Source organism: Elgaria multicarinata, chromosome 11 (assembly GCF_023053635.1).
Source record: "Elgaria multicarinata webbii isolate HBS135686 ecotype San Diego chromosome 11, rElgMul1.1.pri, whole genome shotgun sequence".
In the NCBI taxonomy this organism is placed as follows: Eukaryota; Metazoa; Chordata; class Lepidosauria; order Squamata; family Anguidae; genus Elgaria; species Elgaria multicarinata.
The window spans coordinates 19,182,072-19,205,505 of NC_086181.1; the positions used below are offsets into that span (position 1 = coordinate 19,182,072).

Genomic DNA, 23,434 nt, shown 5'->3' on the forward strand with positions numbered 1-23,434 from the left:
AAGAAATGGTGGGAATGAAAATAGAACAAACACCAAAGATTGCATTACTGTCACTATTTGAAGATTTAAAATGTGGAAAAGAAATTAAAGAATTGATATCGAGTTTGCTGACTGCAGCACGATTGATGATAGCTAGGAACTGGAAGATTCAGGGGGAATATTCTATTGAAGAGTGGTATAGAGAAGTTAGGGATATAGCTATTAATGATAAATTGACTTGTAATATTAAGTGGAGGAAAGGCATAACTAAAATAAATGAGTTTGAAGGAATCTGGAAACAGTTCCTAATATTTGTTTTTACTAAGGGAAGTGGGAAACCGCCAGCGGAAGAAAGTATGAGATTTTGGAAGCAGGAATAGATCCCGAGGTGGGGGGTGCACTTATATGTTAAGAAGGATTATATATGTAATGATAGGATAGGTTATAGTTAATATTTATCTTATATATGTATTCAACATTTATTCAAATGTATGTAGTATGTTGTGTTGTTGTTTCTTTTCTGTAAGATGTTTATTTTGTGTTTTAAAATAAAAAAATAAAAAAATAAAAAAGGTGTCTTCTGAACACAGCCTGGCTTTCTGGCTTAACCACCATGGTTAAAACCATGGTTTAAGGTGTCTTCTGAACGGGGCCAATAAAAAAACAAAGGTAAAGCACCTCAGACAAGTAACCAGGTAGAGAAGCTTACAGTGGGAAAGAAGGTGAGGGGGCAGCCCAGAACATGGAATCCTCCATAAATGCTACTCATCCCTTCCTCATCCCTTCCCCACTCTCTCCGACTAGAGTTTGACACAAATAGCAAAATCACCGTGTCTCCCCTTTCGTGTACTAACAATTGCATAATTTTCTTAGAAATTATTTTATAGAAGGCTCCGAGGCCATAATCTCTGACTGTTGTGTGACTTCATCTTCTCCCCCCCCACCCCGCTTGCTTGGAAACTGATGGACCAGCGCAATGGCTGATCCTTCATCAGACTCCCAGAAAGCAACTGAAGCTAAAACTTTCCAGCTCCCAGCCTGACTCTCTTAGAAATTACACAAATTTAAATGACAAAGATTCTTTTAGCTCTTTCTCTAAACCTATGATAGGTGTAACACCCTTGGGGTGAGAAAGATGCTCAGTAAGAATCAATCCTCCACCCATGTTTGCATCTTTGATCTCATGTAGAGATGGTCTGGGGAAAACTATGATCATAAGACATACTCAGGCCTTGTATTCCTTGGATGAGGAAAAAGAGAGAAAATCTTCCAGAACAGTGTTTAAGAGTTTTAGAATCCCCAGATAAAAGTATTTTTTTCAAAACAGTTAAAGCTGCAGGATCCTTGCCCTCTTGACCAGTTACAAAAGAGATCAGGATTCCTACCACTTTAACTGTAGTGATGAAGAGGGAATTACACCAGGTGCTGCATGCATACAAATGGCACCTGCTGAAACACCCTTTTCTATACAACTGTTAAAGATACAGGAGCCTTGTCCTCCTTTCTATATGGTCACTCAACTGTTAGGGGTTGAGGATACACTGCAATATTTTGCTGCAGGTCCCACTTGTACGCTAAATGAAATATTAGGCTGGCCATGTGTCCTCTTTTAGAGAGGATAGTCCTATATTTGAGAGGCTTCCTGAAACAATCCTCTGTTTGAAGCTGTCCTCTATTTGATGGGCAGCCTGTCCAATTCCAGTTTAAAGATAAAGAACTGCCAGAAGAACTGTCACCCATCAGCAATGAGCACCTGAACAGCAGACTGAACAGGTAGGCACCCAGGTCACCTGATCACAGTCTTCCACATCATAGGGAGATGTAATAAAGTTTCTTTTAAGTTAGCATCATTAATACATATAAATAAGCATATGGATATTTTTTTAAAAATGAAACTCGCTCCCCTCTCTTCTTCTTCTTCTTCTTCTTCTTCTTCTTCTTCTTCTTCTTCTTCTTCTTCTTCTTCTTCTTCTTCTTCTTCTTCTTCTTCTTCTTCTTCTTCTTCCTCCTCCTCTTCTTCTTCTTCTTCTTCTTCTTGGAGGGGGGAGGCAAATTCACAAATGGCCACCCTAATGAAAATATTTATTTTCCTCAAACACTGGACAACTTCCCCTCCCACCAAGACAGGCTCCTGTTGTTGAGTGAACACAGAAAATGTTTCTCCAGCTGTGCCAAGGACAAGCTGGAGCTGAAGAGCCCAGGGAATCATCCACCCTATATTTTTCTAAATCACTGTGGTTTTCTCTCCTTCTTGCCAAAAACCTCCAGGTGATTTAATTTTTCTTAGAAATCAAAATGAATGTGTTACCTGATGAATCAACAACAGAAGGCATGAAGTGTGCAATAAATATCCTCCTGTGAAATTTAGAGCTGGAACTCCATCCATCACATCTGTCATGTTCTTTGGGCAGGTTAGGTTGGATTGGATGGATTTATCTGGAAACTCAGATGGCATTTGAGGATCTTGTTACAGAGCAAACATAGGAAAGCATCATAAACTGAATTAGATCATCTCACGGTGGTATCAGTTCTCCACAACATCAGGACGTGGGCTTGGATGTTCTTTACTACCAAATACTTTTAACCAGAGATGATGAGGATCGATACTGGGACATTTTGCAAGCATAGCATGTGCTCTACTGCGGAGCTATGGTACTTCTCCTGAGCAAGTGGGTGTGGATCTCTGGCAGTGTGTGAAGGGAAATGAACAGCTTTTGGAGAATGTGGATGCTGATCAACCTGCTTCACTCTATGCCTCTGTGTCTGGCACAGAGTGCTAAGTGTGCCACCAGCAGACTCCTCCCGAACCCACACAAGTATTGCAAGCCGGCTGACATTGACATCGGTGCAATTGTTTCTCAGCTCCTTGTCCTTTGGGAATATGAAACCTTCACTGAACTTCCCAGTAACTGGTTTTTAAACCACCCTATGTATGATGTTTCATTGGTTTGAGTAAAGTCGTTCCTATTTCTGTCTTCTGTGTACATCTCTAACCTTCTTTCTGGACTAGTTCACCTGTGATCTGAGTGATGTGGGTCAAGGCTGCCAGGTCTCTGACATCCCAAATCTTGAGTCTCAAGGGGTGGAGCAAAGTGATTTCATGGAGTGACACCTTGTGATGACATCTTTCATGGAGTGACATCTTGTGATGAAGGCTAGGCCCTCATGGTGTCACTTGGCTGCCCACTGAAAGACAAAAACAATCATATGCCTAGGCAGAACCTAGGGCAAAACTAGAGATGTGAATATCCAATACCCATATTGCAGAAGGAATCCTCTCACTTTTTTTCACTGGAAAAAGAGCAAATTTGGGGGCAATATTGGGAGGGGGGGGTAAAAACACATTCCTTTGCAATATTTTATTTCAGAGTGCATTGTTAAGGCAGGATTCTGTAATGATAGTACTGAATAACTCTTAGGCCATAGCTAGACCTGAAGTTTATCCTTGGATCGTCCAGGGGTCAAACCTGTTCATCTAGGGGCCTTCCTAGACGAGGCCTTAGCGCGCATTCTGTCCCGGCTTCCCTGCTGTGCGTCCAGATGACGCACAGGGGAATCCGCAGACAGGCCGCGCTGAGGCCTGGTCTTACCCGCCATAAGCGAAGTCGCTTATGGCGCGCCTTTTCCCCAGCTCCGGCCTCAGGCCGGAGCTGGGGAAAGTGTGGAGAGTTCCGCGGCTTTTCGCGGCTCCTCGCTTACTCGCGAGGAGCCGCGAAAAGCCACGGACTTGGCACGATGCGCTGTGCCCATCGTGCCAGGAGGTGGGTGATCCGGGGGGGGGAGATGGCAGAGGGCGACGAAGGAGACAGCGAGGTGATGGCAGAGGGCGACGAAGGAGATGGTGGGGGGGCGGAGGGCGACGGAGACGATGAGGGGATGGCAGAGGGCGACGAAGGAGACAGCGAGGTGATGGCAGAGGGCGACGAAGGAGATGGTGGGGGGGCGGAGGGCGACGGAGACGATGAGGGGATGGCAGAGGGCGACGAAGGAGACAGCGAGGTGATGGCAGAGGGCGACGAAGGAGATGGTGGGGGGGCGGAGGGCGACGAAGGAGATGGTGGGGGGGCGGAGGGCGACGAAGGAGATGGTGGGGGGGCGGAGGGCGACGAAGGAGATGGTGGGGGGGCGGAGGGCGACGAAGGAGATGGTGGGGGGGCGGAGGGCGACGAAGGAGATGGTGGGGGGGCGGAGGGCGACGAAGGAGATGGTGGGGGGGCGGAGGGCGACGAAGGAGATGGTGGGGGGGCGGAGGGCGACGAAGGAGATGGTGGGGGGGCGGAGGGCGACGAAGGAGATGGTGGGGGGGCGGAGGGCGACGAAGGAGATGGTGGGGGGGGCGGAGGGCGACGAAGGAGATGGTGGGGGGGCGGAGGGCGACGAAGGAGACGGCGAGGTGGGCGGATGGGGGGGGATTAAATTAAAAAAAAAACCTTACCTTCTCCGGCGGCTTCGGGCCCCACATGGCCCCTTTAAAAAAAAAAAAACATGGCCGACGCTGCAGGGCTTCCGTCGTCCCTGCGGGTCGGCCGTCTAGGAGGCTGGGCGGCGCGCGTTAAACTTAGCACGCCGTAGCCCCGCCTCCCTGCCGGCTTATCCCGGCAGGTCTAGCAAGGCCCTAGGTGACACGCAGGGCATCCAGTGCTCAGGCAGGGGCGAACCCTGGATGATCCCAGGATAAACCTTAGATCTAGCTGTGGCCTTAGTCTCAAGATTCAAAGTTAATAGTTTGATGGCTTAGCTGATTGCCCTGAAATATATACTTGCTGCCCTGAGAACATATTCCCAAATCTGAATCTCAGGCCCAAAGCTTGAGACCTGGGGAACCCAAGATGCTGCAACGATGTGAGGAGCTGTTCATACCAATGCCTTGTTGAACTGTATTTCAACTTGCACGTCTGTATTGGGTTTGCTTGTACCACCTGTATTGTTTGCCATTTCTTTGATTCTGCATTGATACAGACCTGTGTAACTTGCAACTCATCAAGCAAAAGCACAGCTCAGGTGCTGTGCGAGGAAGAGAGGAAAAGGAAGTTTCTTGAAGGGTTACAAATATGGTGCTTCCATATTCCACTGATGGCAGTGGCAAATCTCCCATTAATTTTAATGGATCAGATTTGTAGACAAGGTCAGAAAGCTGTTGGTATGCTCTGTTCAACCAAATGGCTGCTAGGAACCCTGGTGGCACCGGATGGCATGGCAGGACAGTGGTTGATTGCCTGGTGTTGCCCCTGCTTCACCAGCCACGATACTGCTTCTCCTTCCTGCAACTGCACCACCAGCATCATAGCTACCTCTGTATCCTCCTCCTCGTTTGCCAGCCTGCTATGTGCAGAAATCTCTCTTCCACCACCCTATTTGCCAGTGTGGTGTAGTGGCTAAGGTGTTGGACTGTGAGTCAGGAGATCCAGGTTCTAGTCCCCACTCGGCCATAGAAACCAATGGGTGATTTTGGGCCAGTCACAGACTCTCAGCCCAACCTACTTCACAGGGTTGTTGTTGTGAGGATAACATGGGGAGGATGATGATAATGTATGCTGCCTTGTGTTCCTTGGAGGAAAAAAGGCGGGATATAAATGTAATAAATAAATACATAAATTTGCTGACAGCAGAAGTTTCAATCACAGAGATCATGTTTTTTGTGTATATCAGAAGTGACTATAGGAGCAGACTGCTGTGGTTGCAACCATGTTGATAAGGAATGGCAGATATGGGACAGGTTTATTTGAAAATCAACCACAGATAAAGGATTTTTTTAAAAAATAAATAAAAAGAATTTGCTCCTAGCCTGTTCTTGGTAGATGAGTAGGGCTCCAGTACCCAAAATTCTATATTAAAAGCATGAGATATGGCACTAAAGGCCAACTTGTAGCTGAATTAAATAAGGGTAGCAGAGAATACATAATTCTATAGATTAAGTGATGTTATCTAGAAATAACAGAATCAGTTTTCATCATAAGGAAAATGTTATCAGAATAGTTTTCATGAACAGCATGTATATGATATACTAGCAAACAAACCCAGCACAGGTAGGGAAGAGCCCTTAGTTTGATACAACAAAACCTTATACACCTGTCAGAGTTGTATTGTTTTAATATAATTTCCCAGTAAATATCACTCTTTGTGTAGTAATTGCTATTAATTTTTGTAGTGCTTTTTGCATAGTTGAAATTTGCTCGCTGCAATGCTGAATCATCATTCCAAATTTGGTTGAAATTGATCAAAAGGTATTGAAGCAATAAATATTTTAAGATTTTGATTGCCCACCATTTTGTTGTAAACTGACCAAAGAGCTTCGGCTATTGGGCAATTGTGGACATACGCACAAATACTTTTTTATATAGAGAGAGTGATTTGAAATTACATATGAAATACATTGGTTGGATTCAGATTTAGTAATTCTTAGGGTAGACCCCTAAAAATTAATGGAAAATCAATGAATGAATCACTTTAGTCTTAATGATTTCAATGGGTTTTCTCTAATTAAATGAGGATGTACCCCAATCACAGTGGATCAACCATGCTGGTGGAAGTTGACTTCCCTGCCCTCCTACCCATGGCTGCTCTTGCAGCCCCAAGAACATGCCACAAAGAAAGTCAATAGGCTCTGCTGAATAGTGTGAGCTGTGGTGTAGGAGAAAGGGGGATCCCGAAGAGTTGGGGTGAGGAGTCTTTTGTCAATAAATCCCTTTATCTTGAAACAGGCAGATCCTGGATAAAAATGTGGGGTAAATGACTTCATTTTGTGCAGAATATCTTTTGTAACTTTTCTTGCAGTGCCACGACGAAGTACTATCAGCATATTCTAGCCTTGGCCTTTGCGGTAAATGAAATCAATGAAAATCCCAGGCTCTTACCAAATGTCTCTCTGGGATTTCACATCTATGACAGCTACTGTGATGCAAGGATGACCTATCAAGCCATCCTGAAATTGCTGACCATACAAAAGAGAACTGTCCCCAACTACAAGTGTGGTACACAGAAGAAGATGCTGGCTGTTATTGGAGGTCTTCATTCTGAAACTTCCATCCAGATGGCCACCATCTTGGGCATCTACCTAATCCCACAGGTAGGGTGTATGAATAGGGCATGGGTGTCACATGTGACAATAGTTTCCAGGAGTTATTGGTTGTTTTAGAGGACAGGAGATACACAGAGGCATCTACACCAAGCAGGGTATTCAACTATGAAAGCAGTATGAAAGCGATACATAAAAGGCAGGTGCAACACTATTGCTTTATAGCAGTATTGAAGTGCACTGCAGGATCAACCTTACTGCTTTATAGTGGTACTGTAGTGCACTGACAACTGTTGGGGTCCATGACGCATTTACACCAAGCAGGATATAACAACATGAAGGCATTATATGGTATGTGTCAGTGCACTTCAGTATCACTATAAAGCAGCAGTGTGGCTCCTGCCTTTTATATACCACTTTCATAATGGCATATCCTCCTTGGTGTAGATGAGCCCTCAAAGATGCAGAAACACAGGGGCTCCTGGGTGTCAAGGAACAAATCATGGTCAAGCGAAGAACTTCTGATGGTTCACTTGTATGGGTGAAGAATGGAAGTGGTGGCGGAAAGGATATACTTAGATTTGTAAAGGGCTTATTATTTGTGGAAGGAAGAAGAAAGATGTGGGTGAGGTGCATCAGTGAAGGTCTTCTGAATAATTTCCTGCACCTGTAGGAGAGAATGAAACACACCTTTAAGATTTCATTTAAATTTTTATTTAATAAAACACAGTTCCTGCCTCAAAATCCACCAATACCTTTAGCAAAAGCCATTTGCAGGACATCATTTTCAACATAAAGTGCTTGTGATATTGATGGCCTTCATAAATTAAAATCTGGATTTTATATAAAAAAAAGTCTTTAGGGAGTAATTGATACAAGTTAATAAATGCTCCATTCAAAGTTCTAAATGCAATCCAATCCATGTTTTATATAGCTCAGCCATGGCTCAACTTCATCCATGTTAAACAATAGGAGTCAGTTCCCTTCTCTCTACCGGATGATCCCAAATGAAGCCCATCAACACACTGGGATTATCCAGTTACTTCTGCATTTCAGATGGACATGGGTTGGAGGCCTTGCGGTAGATGATGATCGTGGAGAGAAATTTGTACAGTCGATGTTGCCGATGCTTTCTGAGAATGGCATTTGTTTTGCCTTCCTGGAAAGAACACCCAGAGTTAACTTCATTGCTGGTGTTTTTGAGTTTATAGACAAGCTGAGGAAGATATCTTCAATTCTCATCAAAAGCAAGGCCAATGTAGTAGTCATCTATGGAGAAATGCAGTCCATCATTGGACTGCAACTGATGCTAGAGGAAAACTGGTTCAACACAATGATCCCTATAGACAAAGTGTGGATTTCAACAGCCCAGTGGGATCTGGCATCCATCACATTTCATAAGATCTTTGACATTCAACCCTTTCATGGCACCTTGTCCTTCACACTTCACACAAATGAAGTGTTGGGGTTCCAAAAGTTTGTCAATCAGAGAAATCCTTACTCATCTACAGGTGATGGTTTTATCAGGAATTTCTGGGAACAAGCTTTTGGGTGTGTATTTCCACAATCTCATGTGGACAAGAAAAACAACGAAACATGCACTGGGGAAGAAAAACTGGAGACTCTTCCTGGGCCTTTTTTTGAAATGGCCATGACCAGCCACAGCTACAGTATCTACAATGCTGTCTATGCTGTGGCACATGCTTTGCACACTTTGTGCTCTGTTGAAGCCAAAGGTAGAACAATGGCAGGTGGAGATAAACTGGAGGTTCACCATGTTCAGCCATGGAAGGTAAGTCCTCTTCACAGACACATCTCTATAATCCTGAGAAGGGTGGTCTAAGAGATAGTCACATTGATTGATGGAGCAGCAGCTCCATTCAGGTGAAAAATGCTTCTAGTCAGATGCTCCAGTCTCACCTTCCTAATTGTCTTTCCCTAACACTAAAGATGAAATAGAAGCTCTGAAGTTAGTTCTTCAAGGTAATGCCCCAGTTTGTTTCATCTGAATAGAGATGGGTGAGAATTTTGTTCCATCTCAGTTTTGATCATAATTATCCAAAGTTTGCTAAATTCTCAGTATTCAGGACAAAAAGAACTTGAGATTTATTTTTTAAAAAAAAATTGAATGTGGGAGAAAGTGTAATGGCCAAATTTGTCCATCCATGCCCAGGGCTTTGAGTTTTTTTCTCTTTAAATCCCTATGTAATCAGTTATGGTTTTGCTTTATTAGGATTGCCACCTCTTTTTTTATGACAAGCGTCTCAGCTTTAACACCTCCTGTATATAGCAGGCATGTACATCATACTCCAATAGGGAATAGCTATATATATTGAGTTTGGTTGGTGCAGATGAGAGAGAATTTCATTTTAGTTCAATTTTTTAAAAATAGTAATCTACCAAAATTTGCAAAGTTCTTCATATTTGGAAGAGAAAGAACTCAACGTTTTAAGTGTGAATGTGAGAGAAAGTGAAACTGACAGATTCATGAATCCCTACCTCTGAAGTATAACCCTGTCAATGAGCCGGTAGAAGCCCCCTTCCAAGGACAGAGAAGGTTATTACATAGATCACCTTTCAACTGCACCTAGGGATGTTTGGAAAATATTGTAAGACACTTTTCTTGTTATGCAGTAAAGAATAATTGATATTGACTGAGTGAGCGATTGACTGAAAGCTTGCACAGAGCCATAGGGCTCATCTACACCAAGCAGGATATTCCACTATGAAAGCTGTATGGAAGCGGTATATAAAAGGCAGGAGCCACACTACTGCTTTATAGTGGTACTGAAGTGCACTGAGAATTGTTGGGTCCCATGACACATCTACACCAAGCACAGTATGAATGTGGTATGAAAGCAGTATATGGTATGTGTCAATGGGCCCCAACAGTTGTCAGTGCACTTCAACACTGCTATAAAGCAGTAGTGTGTCTCCTGCCTTTTATATACTGCTTTCATACCGCTTTCATAGTGGAATATCCTGCTTGATGTAGATGAGCCCTGTGTGACATTTATAACATGGCTTAGAACATTGACTTTTAAGGACAGGAATTGGGAAAACTCAGCTTGAAGCTGCCAATACCCAGGTTGCCACTTGCTTCCTTGAGTAAAATCTGCCCTTTTCTTTTTCAATCTAGCTCCACCATTTTCTGAAGAGCATCTCCTTTAACAACACCATGGGGGACAATGTCTTTTTCAGTAAGAACAGAGAGTTAGTTTCTGACTTTGATATTATAAATTGGGTCACTTTCCCAAACAGATCCTTTCACAGAGTCAAAGTCGGAAGGCTGGATCCACTGGCCTCTCCAGGCAAAAGGTTCACCATTCATGAAGAGAAGGTCACGTGGCACAGCAAGTTCAACCAGGTCAGATCTAAGTGTCATTTTCATAGCCTAAAGATGAATGGAGAATCCTCAATTCTACAAAGAAATTCACTGGGGTAGCATTATCACTTATCCCACATAGAGAAATCTGCAGAAGTATGTATGTATTTAATTAAAGTATTTACACACCACCTTTTAGAGCTGTTAAGCCCTCTCAAGGTGGCTTACATACTAAAACATCATCAAACAAATACAAATGAAATATATATAAAAAAGGGGGGGTCAGGCCAACTTCAGGACCAAATTGTCTCTTTCTAGACCTTTTCTGGAATCTCAACTAGTTCCAGTCTTAAGCTATTGTGCATCTAGGGCTGGACTTTGGGGCCAAAATCCAAGGCCCAACAGCCCAGCCCCTCCTCCCCAAGAGAGTGGCAAGTGCAGAGCCAAACTCCTTTTTATTCCTGTAGCCGTGATGGTGCTATCATTTAAGTGAACCTAAAATGCAGAAGTGCACAACAGTTTGCCAAATACTTTTGTTATTCTGACATATCAAAAGGACTTTTAACATGCCGCATGGTGGTTGGAATGGGGGAAGAAAAATGTTAGTGGTGTGCTTCACAACTGAAGTAATATACATGGCCATCTAAAGCCCCCCCCCCCCACATAGCCCCACCGACATGAGATCATTAAGTCCAGGACTTGATGGCTAAGTGCAATCTCCAGTATCAGAGGCAGTAAGCCTGTATACACCAGTTGTTGGGGAACATGGGTGGGAGGGTGCTGTTGCACTATGTCCTCCTTGTGGTTCCCTGGTCGACAGCTGGTTGTCCACTTTGTGACAGAGTCCTGGACTAGATGGACTGATCTAGCATGACTCTTCTTATGTTCTTACATCTAAAATTATCCAGTTGTTCCATTGGGTTTAGGGGCAAACTAGGTATGACACAACTGTTTTCTCAAAGTTTAATAGAAACCGGTGTGTGTGTGTGTGAGAGAGAGAGAGAGAGACAGACAGACAGACAGACAGACAGACAGACAGATAGACAGACAGAGATTGGGAATGTGATTGGGAATGAAAACGCCCTCCCTGCCTCATTTCCTATGTACCCTATGCTAAGACTCACCCCTCTTCTTTATGGTAAGATGGTGCCCTCTTCTGTGTGTACAGACCACTGCAGTCCTGGTTTCAGCAGAAAAATGCAAGAGGGGAAGCCATTTTGCTGCTACGATTGTGTTCTGTGTCCAGAAGGGAAGATTTCTGACCAGAAAGGTAGGGCACTAATTACTCTGTCCCATGTATCAACAGAGTTGTTGTCAAAGATAGTTTGAAATGACAGATGAAGCACCCAAGCTATGGCATTGTGATGGCATCAAGTCCATGAAGGATGTCACAATAATGTAGCAGGATAGGTAGAGCTTATTTCACTGACAAAATCCACTCTAGCTGTATGTTTCATACTTTTAACTTTTGAATATTATTCATGCCTAGTCTTTCACACACACACACACACACACACACACACACACACACACACACTGTGTGTGTGAATACACACACACTATCTATCTATCTATCTATCTATCTATCTATCTATCTATCTATCTATCCATCCATCCATCCATCCATCCATCCATCCATTCATCCATCCATTCATGGCACAGGAATGTGTCAATTTTAGATCAAGTTTAGATTCAATAAACAAAAAACCTACGGTTTACAAAACAACGTTAAGGATGTAGTTTTAACCAAGCACCAAAAAGCAGGGAAATTGGGAGTTAAGGCTCACAAGCTTTAACGCCACATCCTCCCTAAGGAGGCAGAAAGTACCAGTGAAATTCTCATTCTCCCAAAGCAGATAAACCATGAGGACAGGATGGAGAATAGGATATGCAGAGGTTACTGTGGGGTTGTGGAAAACTGATGACGAACAACTTAGAGCCACCTACTTCTTTTTTTGTTTAGAGCAGCCCTTCCCCAACCTGGTGCCCTCCAAAGGCGTTGGACTGCGATGACCATCATTGCAAGTCAGTATGTCCCATGGTCAGGAATGCTGGGACAGCAGGATGGGGAACGTAGGGCGGCGGCTCCAGGCAAGCCCCCGCCCTACCCTACTTTCCTGCTCCGTCGTCGCTGGGCCCGGGCTTGAACTGAGCGCCCTGGTCCACCCAGAAGCAAGGCCGCACCTGCGGCCTTGCTTCCGGACTGACCAGGGGGCTCAATTCAAGCCCGGGCCTGGCGACGCCAGAACAGGTAAGAAACCCCCTCCCGCCTGGCCCCTTACCTGGACCCGCTGCCACCGCTGCACGAACTGCGGCGGCAGCGGCGGCGGACCTAGGCAATTCCCCACCCCACTTACCTGCTCTGTCGTGGCTGGGCCAGGGCTTGAATCGAGCTTCCGGGTGGACCAGGGTGCTCAGTTCAAGCCCAGGCCCAGTGATGATGGAGCACGTAAGGGGGGGGGGGCTTGCCTGGCGGCGGGTCCAGGTAAGGGGCCAGGCGGGAGGGGGGGTTTCTTACCTGCTCCGTCGTCTCAGTCCAACACCTTTGGAGGGCAGCAGGTTGGGGAAGGGCTGCTCTAAAAAAAGAAGAAGAAGTAGGTGCCTCTAAGTTGTTCGTCATCAGTTTTCCACAACCCCACAGTCACCTCTGCATATCCTATTCTCCATCCTGTCCTCAAGGTTTATCTGCTTTGGGAGAATGAGAATTTCACTGGTACTTTCTGCCTCCTTAGGGAGGATGTGGCGTTAAGGCTTGTGAGCCTTAACTCCCAATTTCCCCGCTTTTTGGTGCTTGGTTAAAACTACATCCTTAACGTTGTTTTGTAAACCGTAGGTTTTTTGCTTATTGAATTTCATGGCTTTGTGTAACGGATGATCATATATATTTTAAATCTCAGATGTGCCTATTACATATGACTTGGAAGTCACATGTAATAGCCACTTCAGAGATTTAAATGAATTTTAAAATACTGCTTCCAAAAATTGCATTTGCCTTGTATGCTGTAACCTTACACTGTTAGCTCACATTGAGAAATCCATCCAAAAGGTTAGCTTCTTTCCACCTGCCTATTCCAAAGTACACCCAAGTCATATGGGATATGTGCTTTGGGATAGCCAGGTGGAAAGAAAGTAACCTTTTGGATGGATTTCTCAATGTGAGCTAACAGTGTAAGGTTACAGCATACAAGGCAAATGCAGTTTTTGGAAGGAGCATTTTAAAATTCATTTAAATCTCTGATGTGGCTGTTACATGTGACTTCCAAGTCATATGTAATAGGCATGTCTGAGATTTAAAAGCCCCCCCCAGCACTTAACGCCCCCTCCCACACCACTTACCTTGTCTGTTGTGGCTGGGCGATGGCTTCACTAGAACCTGTGGCTCAACCCGGAAGCAGGGCTGCAGGTGCAGAAGCAATCACCTGTGACCTTGTTTCCGGGTTGACCAGGGGGCTCGATTCAAGCCTGCATCCGGCCGACACGGAGCAGGTAAGACCCCCCCCCACTAACCTACTCCATGGCGGACTGGCCCGGACTTGAACTGAGCCCCCTGGTCAACCAGAAGGCTCGATTTAAGCCTGCGCCTGGCTGCCATGGAGCAGGTAAGACCCTCCCCCTGGCCTGTCCCCTTACCTGGCTCCGCCATTGCCACCCAGTCGTTGCTGGGCCTGGACTTGAACTGAGCGCCCTGGTCAACCAGGAAGCAAGGCCACAGGTGCGGCCTTGCTTCCGGTTTGACCCGGGCGCTCAACTTAAGCACGTGCCCGGCCTCCATGCAGCAGGTAAGACTGTCCCCCTGGCCTGTCCCCTTACCTGGCTCTGCCGCCACCGCACAGACTGCAGTGGCGGCAAGCCCACCCACCCCCTACTTCACTTACCTGCTCCGTCGGTGCCAGGCCCGGATTTGAACTGAGCTCCCTGGCCCAACCGGAAGCAAGGCCGCAGCTGCGGCCCTGCTTCCAGGTGGAGCCGGGGGCTCAATTCAAACGCGGGGCACCCCTGATGGAGCAGGTAAGGCCCCCCTGTCCCGCCTGGGCCTGCCGCTGCTGCTGCATGAACTGAGGTGGCGGCTCCAGGCAAGCCCACCCACCCACTTCACTTACCTGCTCCGTCGGCGCCGGGCCCGGACTTGAACTGAGCGCCCTGGCACAACTGGAAGCAAGGCCGCAGCTGCAGTCTTGCTTCCGGGTGGAGCCGGGGGCTCAATTCAAACCCCGGGCGCCACCGACAAAGCAGGTAACGCCCCCCCTGTCCCACCTGGGCCTTCCGCTGCCACTGCACGAACTGCGGCGGTGGCTCCAGGCAAGCCCCCCCCCACTTACCTGCTCCGTGGCGGCCGGCGCGGGCTTAAGTCGAGCCCCCTGGTCAACCAGGAAGAAAGGCCGCAGGTGCGGCCTTGCTTCTGGTTTGACCAGGGGGCTCAATTTAAGCCCGTGCCAGCCACTACGGAACAGGTAAGAAACCCCCCCGGCCTGTCCCTTACCTGGCTCCGTCGCCGCCACACGGACTGCGACGGCAGCGGCGGATCCAGGCAAGCCCCCCTACCCCACTTACCTGTTTTGTGGCGGACGCCGCAGGCTTAAATCGAGCCCCCTGTTTAACCAGGGAGCAAGGCCGCAGGTGCGGCCTTTCTTCCGTTTTGACCAGGGGGCTCAATTTATGCCCATGCCCGGCTGCCATGGAACAGGTAAGAACCCCCTTCCCACCTGGCCCTGCCACCGCTGCACAAACTGCGGCGGCAGCTCCAGGCAAGCCCTCTCCCCTTACCTGCTCCGTCGTCGCTGGCCTGGGCTTGAATCGAGGCCCCGGGTCCACCGGGAAGCAAGGCTGCAGGTGCGGCCTTGGTTCCAAATGGACCTGGGCGCTCAGTTCAAGCCTGGGCCCAGCGACGATGGAGCAGGTAAGACCCCCCTTCCCACCTGTCCCCTCCCCCCGCAAGCCCCCTGCAGGCAAGCCCCCCCACTTACCTGATCTCTCGCGGCTGGGAGCAGCCACGCTCCCCCTTCTTCTTCCCCCTCCCTCCAGGGAATCTGATCTGAGGTGCATGCGTTGCCTTATCAGATTCCCCATAGGGAAAATAGTTTTTTTAAAAAAATATTAATTAAAAATTGATGGAATGGACTTTTGAAAAAAGAAAGGCCATTCCATCAATGAGGAGGACAGGGCAACGCAATCCTACATCTGGATTGCATGGTTAGGCTCCCAATTCAGAGCTTTTAGTGCGCAAAAAAATGATTGCCAGCCTGGAAGCATTTCTGTGTCAGTTTGAAACAGAGAGGCTTCCCCCCCTTTTGTCATTTAAAGTGACATCCTGCCCTCAATATTTCACCAATCTTCTTGAAACGTGCAGGGTATGTAAAACCAGCATTTCTTTCTGGCAGGACTCTGTTTCAGAAAGATTGGTGAAATATTTTTCATTTTAGGATGCTAGAATGACCCACCCCCCAATAACACCTTTTAACATGGTGGAATGCTTTTTTTTAATGATCATCCTTAACACAGGGAAACACTGCTGTGTTTCTCTGTAATATATCCAGTTTTTGCCTGACTGACCCACCTTTTCTTTTACTTTAATTTCATCCTTAATATATCTTGTGACTTGTCTTTGTCTTTATTTTATAAGACAGTTGGGCAGGCATGCATGTTTCATTTTATTATGTTATTGTTACACCGGTTAGCAATTTTAGAAGATTTAACAACTACTATTACTATTATTTATTTATTAAGAATATTCATATCTTATCTTTCAAGTACAGCAATGAACCACTCAAGGTGACTGAACAATTTGGGGGGCTAACCACAACACTTCAATGCTTTTACATGGTATCTTTCTTCCAAAGAGTTCCACGTGGCATACTTTATAACCCCTTTTCTCTCACACAACAACCCTGTTAAGGTCGGTAGACAGTGTGAGATTGATAGTTGGTGACTGTCCCAAGGTCACTCACTGAACTTCATGCTGCAACAAGGATTTAAAGAATCCTGGGTTGTTTTTGCCTAGGTGCGTGAGTCAAGTCTCTATACCTCACGGGCACTCTGGCCATAGATGGGCCATGGTGGATGTAGGATTTGGGCAGGATGAAGGTTTGCTTGCCTATACCTCCCCATAAAGGAATCAATGCTGAAGCCAAATTAGGATTGTAATTTGCTTGAAACTGATGATAACACAGTGGAAATGTCACCTCCCGTCAGTTGCTTGAGATGGTATGGAAGCTACTTTGGTCAAAGTTGTAAGGGAGGTTGATGCTACACATGTCTTCAGTATAGGTCCACAGTTACAGTTCTTGGACATCCTGCAAACTGCAGGTGCAGACCACACAGTATGCTGTGATGTATGCCCTTTCTCTCTGTGTGTTTGGTTGGTAGTTTCTCCATTGAAATAAACGTAACATAGAAACCTCACAAATATTTTAACACGGCCAATTTTAAATGCACAGCATCCAAATGATCTTTCGGGGTGGCACATTTCTTTGACAGCATATCTATCTATATATAAAACGCTTAGGTATGTTTCCGTAAAGGCTTCAGCTGATACAGGTTGCTAAGCCCTTTGCCTGACTCCTCTGGGCTTTCCAAGATAATCCTACTCCCCTTTCTGCCTCTTCGCTCCCCTCCCCCACAAATGGGGCTGTGCCATGGTCTGGAGCATGAGCGAGGCACGGCCGGGGCCCTGGGTGGGTGGGTGGTAGGCCGCTTGCCTGCTGTGAGCAGAGGCCCCGGCCTAATCTCATGCGAGCTGGGAGGGCGGCCCAAGGCTGACAGGAACCCCAGGGAGAGGGGGACACATGCTCCCCTTCCCTCCGACCTCCTTGCCCCCCAGGTCTGCCAGATGGTGCTGTATCGGCGGCCTCCAAGCAGCCCACAACCCCGAAATGATATTTAATTAATAAACTTTAAGATATGCTACAACGGCGTATGTCATGCCGGGTACTGCTAATATCTATCTATCTATCTATCTATCTATCTATCTATCTATCTATCATCTATCTATCTATATCCACATCTAGCTTAACGTGTTCAGGATGCTTTGATTGTTCCTTTTCCTTTCAGATATGGGTTATTGTGACCAGTGCCCTGAAGATCAGTACCCAAATCAAGATCACACCCAATGCATCCCAAAAAGCCTGAGCTTCTTGTCTTATGAGGAACCTTTGGGGGCTATTTTTACCACGTTTGCCCTGCTCTTTGCTCTGATGACATCCCTGGTGCTGGGAATCTTCATTAAGCACCAGGACACACCCATAGTCAAAGCCAACAACCGAAGCCTCACCTACACTCTTCTCATATCCCTTCTGCTCTGCTTCCTCTCCTCCTTGCTATTCATTGGCCAGCCCAAGAAAGTGACCTGCTTTCTCCAACCAATGGCTTTCAGTGTTGTGTTCTCTGTGGCTCTTTCCTGTATGTTGGCAAAAACCATCACCGTAGCTTTAGCTTTCATAGCCATCAAGCCCGGAACCAAAATGCGAAAATGGGTAGGAAAAAAATTATCAAATGCTCTTGTACTCACCTGCTCCCTTATTCAAGCATGTATTTGCAGCATGTGGCTGGGGACATCTCCCCCATTCCCGGATTTCAATTTACACTCAGTCCCTGGAGAAATATTCATAGAATGTAAGAAAGGGTCCTTCACCATGTTTTATTGTGTACTGGGTTACATGGGTTTTCTGGCCATTGTGAGCTTTAGTGTAGCTTTCCTAAGCAGGAACCTGCCTGACAGTTTCAATGAAGCCAAATTGATCACCTTCAGCATGTTGGTTTTTTGCAGTGTCTGGATATCCTTTATTGCCACCTACCTGAGCACCAGGGGCAAATACACGGTAGCCGTGGAGAACTTCTCTATCCTGGCCTCCAGCGGTGGTTTGTTGACCTGTTTCTTTTCTCCAAAATGTTTCATTATTTTAATAAGGCCTGATCTCAACACCAAAGTGCAGCTTATAAGAAAAAAAGATACCGGAGTCTAGACATCTGTATTTGGATCCAGGATCTGCCTCCTATAGATGAAAGATCTCCACTCACAGAAGTTGTCTCCACCCAGTTCTGGGAATCTCCTGTTCACACCACAGTTCATCCCATTTAGCAGGGTTCCCAGACCATCGATGTGTGGCATTATCAGGTAGCTTGAAGGGCTGTTGTTGGGATAAGGAGACAGGGAAGTCTTTTCCCCACAACACTATATCTGGATGCAACCAGTGGAATTTCTGGATTAATTCTCCTTGTGTGTTCTGTACTTAAACCAGTGTGGTTGTTTTTTTTTTAGATGAACAATGTCTGAAAATGAGGAATAAAGTATCTATGCATCATCTGTCATTTCTCATGTATCATTCAACGGAATGTGAATTCTATCTTCAGCTTTCAAAACGCATATCCCCGTATTGGAGGGAAGGAGGTGGACTATATGGACAGGATAGAGGGACCAATATTGAGGCAGAAGAAAGGGGTGGACGGTTGAGGAGAGGAGGAAGACTTGAGCTGTTAATGTCACGCTGCTCTCAAATTTGATGAACACACAACTATTTTGTAAAACAATTCTTTCATAACTCTTCATTACTGGTCTTCAGAAATAAACTGTATTTTTAAAGTTGGAAGTTTGTAGTGCCAAGGGGAGTGTGCTTCACAATATGCTGTAAATTAAAAGTGATTTTAAAAATGTGGGCTGCAGGTTTTAAAAATTGGCTATGAATACTGGAATTTCATGTTGTTATTATTATTATTATTATTATTATTATTATTATTATTATTATTATTAATTTATTTATTTACATAGCACCATCAATGTACATGGTGCTGTACAGAGTAAAACAGTAAATAGCAAGACTCTGCTGCATAGGCTTACAATCTAATAAAATCCTAGTAAAACAATGGGTTTCTATCTGAGTAGACATGGTTAGACTGAAGGTATCAATCTCCAGACATTCTGGGAAAGGTAGATCAACCACAGAAGTCTGGTTAGAGATGATAGTCCTATATTTCTGAGGCTGCCTGAGACAGTTCTCTGTTTGAAGCTGCCCTCTATTTGATGGGCAGCCTGCCCAATTCCAGTTTAAAGATAAAGAACTGCCAGAAGAATTGTCACCCATCAACAATGAGCACCTGAACAGCAGACTGAACGGGTAGGCACCCTGGTCACGTGATCACAGTCTTCTGAATCATAGGGAGATGTAATAAAGTTCCTTTTAAGTTAGCATCACTATTTCCAAATTTTCTTTAATACATATAAATAATTATTTTATTTATTTATTACATTTATATACCGCCCCACAGCCGAAGCTCTCTGGGCGGTTTACAACAATTAAAAATAGTAAACATTAAAACTATACCAAAATTTAAAAAACATAAAAACAACAGTATCCATTTAGATAAGCATAATGATATCTATCTATCTATCTATCTATCTACATATATATATATATATATATATATATATATATATATATATATATGAAACTCGCTCCCCTCCTCCTCCTCCTCCTCCTCCTCCTCCTCCTCCTCCTCCTCCTCCTCCTTCTTTTTGGAGGGGGAAGCAAATTCACAAATGGCCACCCTAATGAAAATATTTATTTTCCTCAAACACTGGACAACTTCCCCTCCCACCAAGACAGGCTCCTGTTGTTGAGTGAACACAGGAAATGTTTCTCCAGCTGTGCCAAGGACAAGTGGGAGCTGAAGAGCCCAGGGAATAATCCACCCTATATTTTTCTAAATCACTGTGGTTTTCTCTCCTTCTTGCCAAAAACCTCCAGGTTATTTAATTTTTCTTACAAATCAGAATGAATGTGTTACCTGATGAATCAACAACAGAACACATGAAGTGTGCGATAAATATCTTCCTGTGAAATTTAGAGCTGGAACTCCATCCATCACATCTGTCACATCCTTTGGGTCAGGTTATGTTGGATTGGATGGATTTATCTGGAAACTCAGATGGCATTTGAGGATCTTGTTACAGAGTAAACATAGGAAAGCATCATAAACTGAATCAGATCATCTCATGGTGGGATCAGTTCTCCACAACATCAGGACGTGGGCTTGGATGTTCCTTACTACCAAATACTTTTAGCCAGAGATGATGGGGATCGAATCTGGAACATTCTGCATGCCTAGTGTAAGCTCTACCACGGAGCTATGGTACTTCTCCAGAGCAAGTGGATGTGGATGTCTGGCAATGTGTGAAGGGAAATGAACAGCTTTTAGAGAATGTGGATGCTGATCAACCTGCTTCAATCTATGCTTCTGTGTCTGGCACAGAGTGCTAAGTGTCCCACCAGCAGACTCCTCCCGAACCCACACAAGTACTGCAAGCCGGCTGACGTTGACATCGGTGCAATTGTTTCTCAGCTCCTTGTCCTTTGGGAATGTGAAACCTTCACTGAACTTCCCAGTAACTGGTTTTTAAACCACCCTATGTATGAAGTTTCATTGGTTTGAGTAAAGTCGTTCCTCTTTCTGTCATCTGTGTACATCTTTAACCTTCTTTCTGGACTAGTTCACCTGTGATCTGAGTGATGTGGGTCAAGGCTGCCAGGTCTCTGACACGCCAACTCCTGAGTTTTAAAGGGTGGAGCATAGTGATTTCATGGAGTGACACCTTGTGATGTCATGGGCTAGGCCTTCATAATGTCATTCGGCTGCCCACTCTTATAAGATCAAAAAATAAAATAAAATAATAATTAAAAAATCATATGCCTAGGCAGAACTTAGGGCAAAACTAGAGATAAGAATACCCAATACCCATATTGCAGAAAGAATCCTCTCACTTTTTTCACTGGAAAAAGAGGAAATTTGGGGACAATATTGGGAGAGGGGGTAAAAACACATTCCTTTGCAATATTTTCTTTCAGAGTGCATGTTTAAGGCAGGATTCTGTAATGATAGTCCTGAATAACTCTTAGTCCCAAAATTCAAAGTTAATAATTTGATGGCTTAGCTGATTGCCTTGAAATATATACTTGCTGCCCTGAGAACATATTCCCAAATCTGAATCTTGGGGCCAAAGCTTGAGACCTGAGAGCTGTTCATACCAATGCCTTGTTGAACTGTATTTCAACTTGCACGTCTGTATTGGGTTTGCTTGTACCACCTGTATTGTTTGCCATTTCTTTGATTCTGCATTGATACAGACCTGTGTAACTTGCAACTCATCAAGCAAAAGCACAGCTCAAGTGCTGTGCGAGGAAGAGAGGAAAAGGAAGTTTCTTGAAGGCCTGGTGGTAGATCACATTCGGCTTGGTTGGTCTCAGCTTGTAGAGGCCTGGTATAGCTATTTGCTGCCATGTTGATCTCTGAGGGTTACAAAAATGGTGCTTCCACATTCCACTGATGGCAGGGGCAAATCTCCCATTAATTTTAATGGATCAGATTTGTAGACAAGGTCAGAAAGCTGTTGGTATGCTCTGTTCAACCAAATGGCTGCTAGGAACCCTGGTGGCACCGGATGGCATGGCAGGACAGTGGTTGATTGCCTGGTGTTGCCCCTGCCTCACCAGCCACGATACTGCTTCTCCTTCCTGCAACTGCACCACCAGCATCATAGCTGCCTCTGCATCCTCCTCCTCGTCTGCCAGCCTGCTGTGTGCAGAAATCTCTCTTCCACCACCCTATTTGCCAGTGTGGTGTAGTGGCTAAGGTGTTGGACTGTGAGTCAGGAGATCCGGGTTCTAGTCCCCACTCGGCCATAGAAACCAATGGGTGATTTTGGGCCAGTCACAGACTCTCAGCCCAACCTACCTCACAGGGTTGTTGTGAGGATAACATGGGGAGGATGATGATAATGTATGCTGCCTTGTGTTCCTTGGAGGAAAAAAGGCGGGATATAAATGTAATAAATAAATACATAAATTTGCTGACAGCAGAAGTTTCAATCACAGAGATCATATTTTTTGTGTATATCAGAAGTGACTATTCTGAGCAGACTGCTGTGGTTGCAACCATGTTGATAAGGAATGGTAGATATGGGACAGGTTTATTTGAAAATCAGCCACAGATAAAAAGATTTTTAAAAAAATAAAAGAAGAATGTGTGACCACATATTGTTATAGCTACAAGGTTGCTCCTAGCCTGTTCTTGGTAGTTGAGTAGGGCTCCAGTACCCAAATTTCGATATTAAAAGCTTGAGATATGGCACTAAAGGCCAACTGGTAGATGAATTAAATAAGGGCAGCAGAGAATACATAATTCTATAGATTCAGTGATGTTATTTAGAAATTATCAGCATCAATTTTCATCATAACGGCATGTATATGATATACTAGCAACTAACCCAGCACAGGTAGGGAAGAGCCCTTAGTTTGATACAACAAAAACTTATACACCTGTCAAAGTTGTATAGCTTTTATAGAATTTTCCAGCAAATATCACTCTTTGTGTAGTAATTGCTATTAATTTTTGTAGTGCTTTTTGCATAGTTAAAATTTGCTCGCTGCAATGCTGAATCATCATTCCAAATTTGGTTGAAATTGATCAAAAGGTATTGAAGCAATAAATATTTTAAGATTTTGATTGCCCACCATTTTGTTGTAAACTGACCAGAGAGCTTCAGCTATTGGGCAGTGCAGAAATGCAATAAATAAATATATACCACAAATTCTAGAAATTTCATAACAACTGATGTACAGTTTTTGAAACCATTGTGGACATATGAACTAATACGTCTCTGTGTATATAGATAGATAGATAGATAGATAGATAGATTGAGATTTGAAATTACATATGAAATACATTGGTTGGATTCCGATTTAGTCATTCTTAGGGTAGACCCCTAAAAATCAATGGAAAATCAATGAATGAATCACTTTAGTCTTAATGATTTTAATGGGTTTTCTCTAATTAAATGAGGATCTAACCCAATCACAGTGGATCAACCATGCTGGTGGAAGTTGACTTCCCTGCCCTCCTACCCATGGCTGCTCTTGCAGCCCCAAGAACATGCCACAAAGAAAGTCAATAGGCTCTGCTGAATAGTGTGAGCTGTGGTGTAGGAGAAAGGGGGATCCCGAAGAGTTGGGGTGAGGAGTCTTTTGTCAATAAATCCCTTTATCTTGAAACAGGCAGATCCTGGATAAAGGTTTTGGGGGAAATGACTTCATTTTGTGCAGAATATCTTTTGTAACTTTTCTTGCAGT

At 44.8% G+C, this 23,434-nt stretch overlaps 1 protein-coding gene across 1 annotated transcript; it reads left to right on the top strand.

The window, feature by feature from the left end:
- The first annotated feature begins 2,628 nt into the window (after positions 1-2,628).
- LOC134406665 (vomeronasal type-2 receptor 26-like) lies at positions 2,629-18,277 on the top strand. Its single transcript, XM_063138182.1, has 6 exons — positions 2,629-2,648; positions 6,754-7,045; positions 7,929-8,060; positions 10,134-10,361; positions 11,463-11,589; positions 17,367-18,277. The coding sequence occupies exons 1-6, from the start codon at positions 2,629-2,631 to the stop codon at positions 18,275-18,277; spliced, it is 1,710 nt and encodes a 569-aa protein (XP_062994252.1).
- Positions 18,278-23,434: the final 5,157 nt, after the last annotated feature.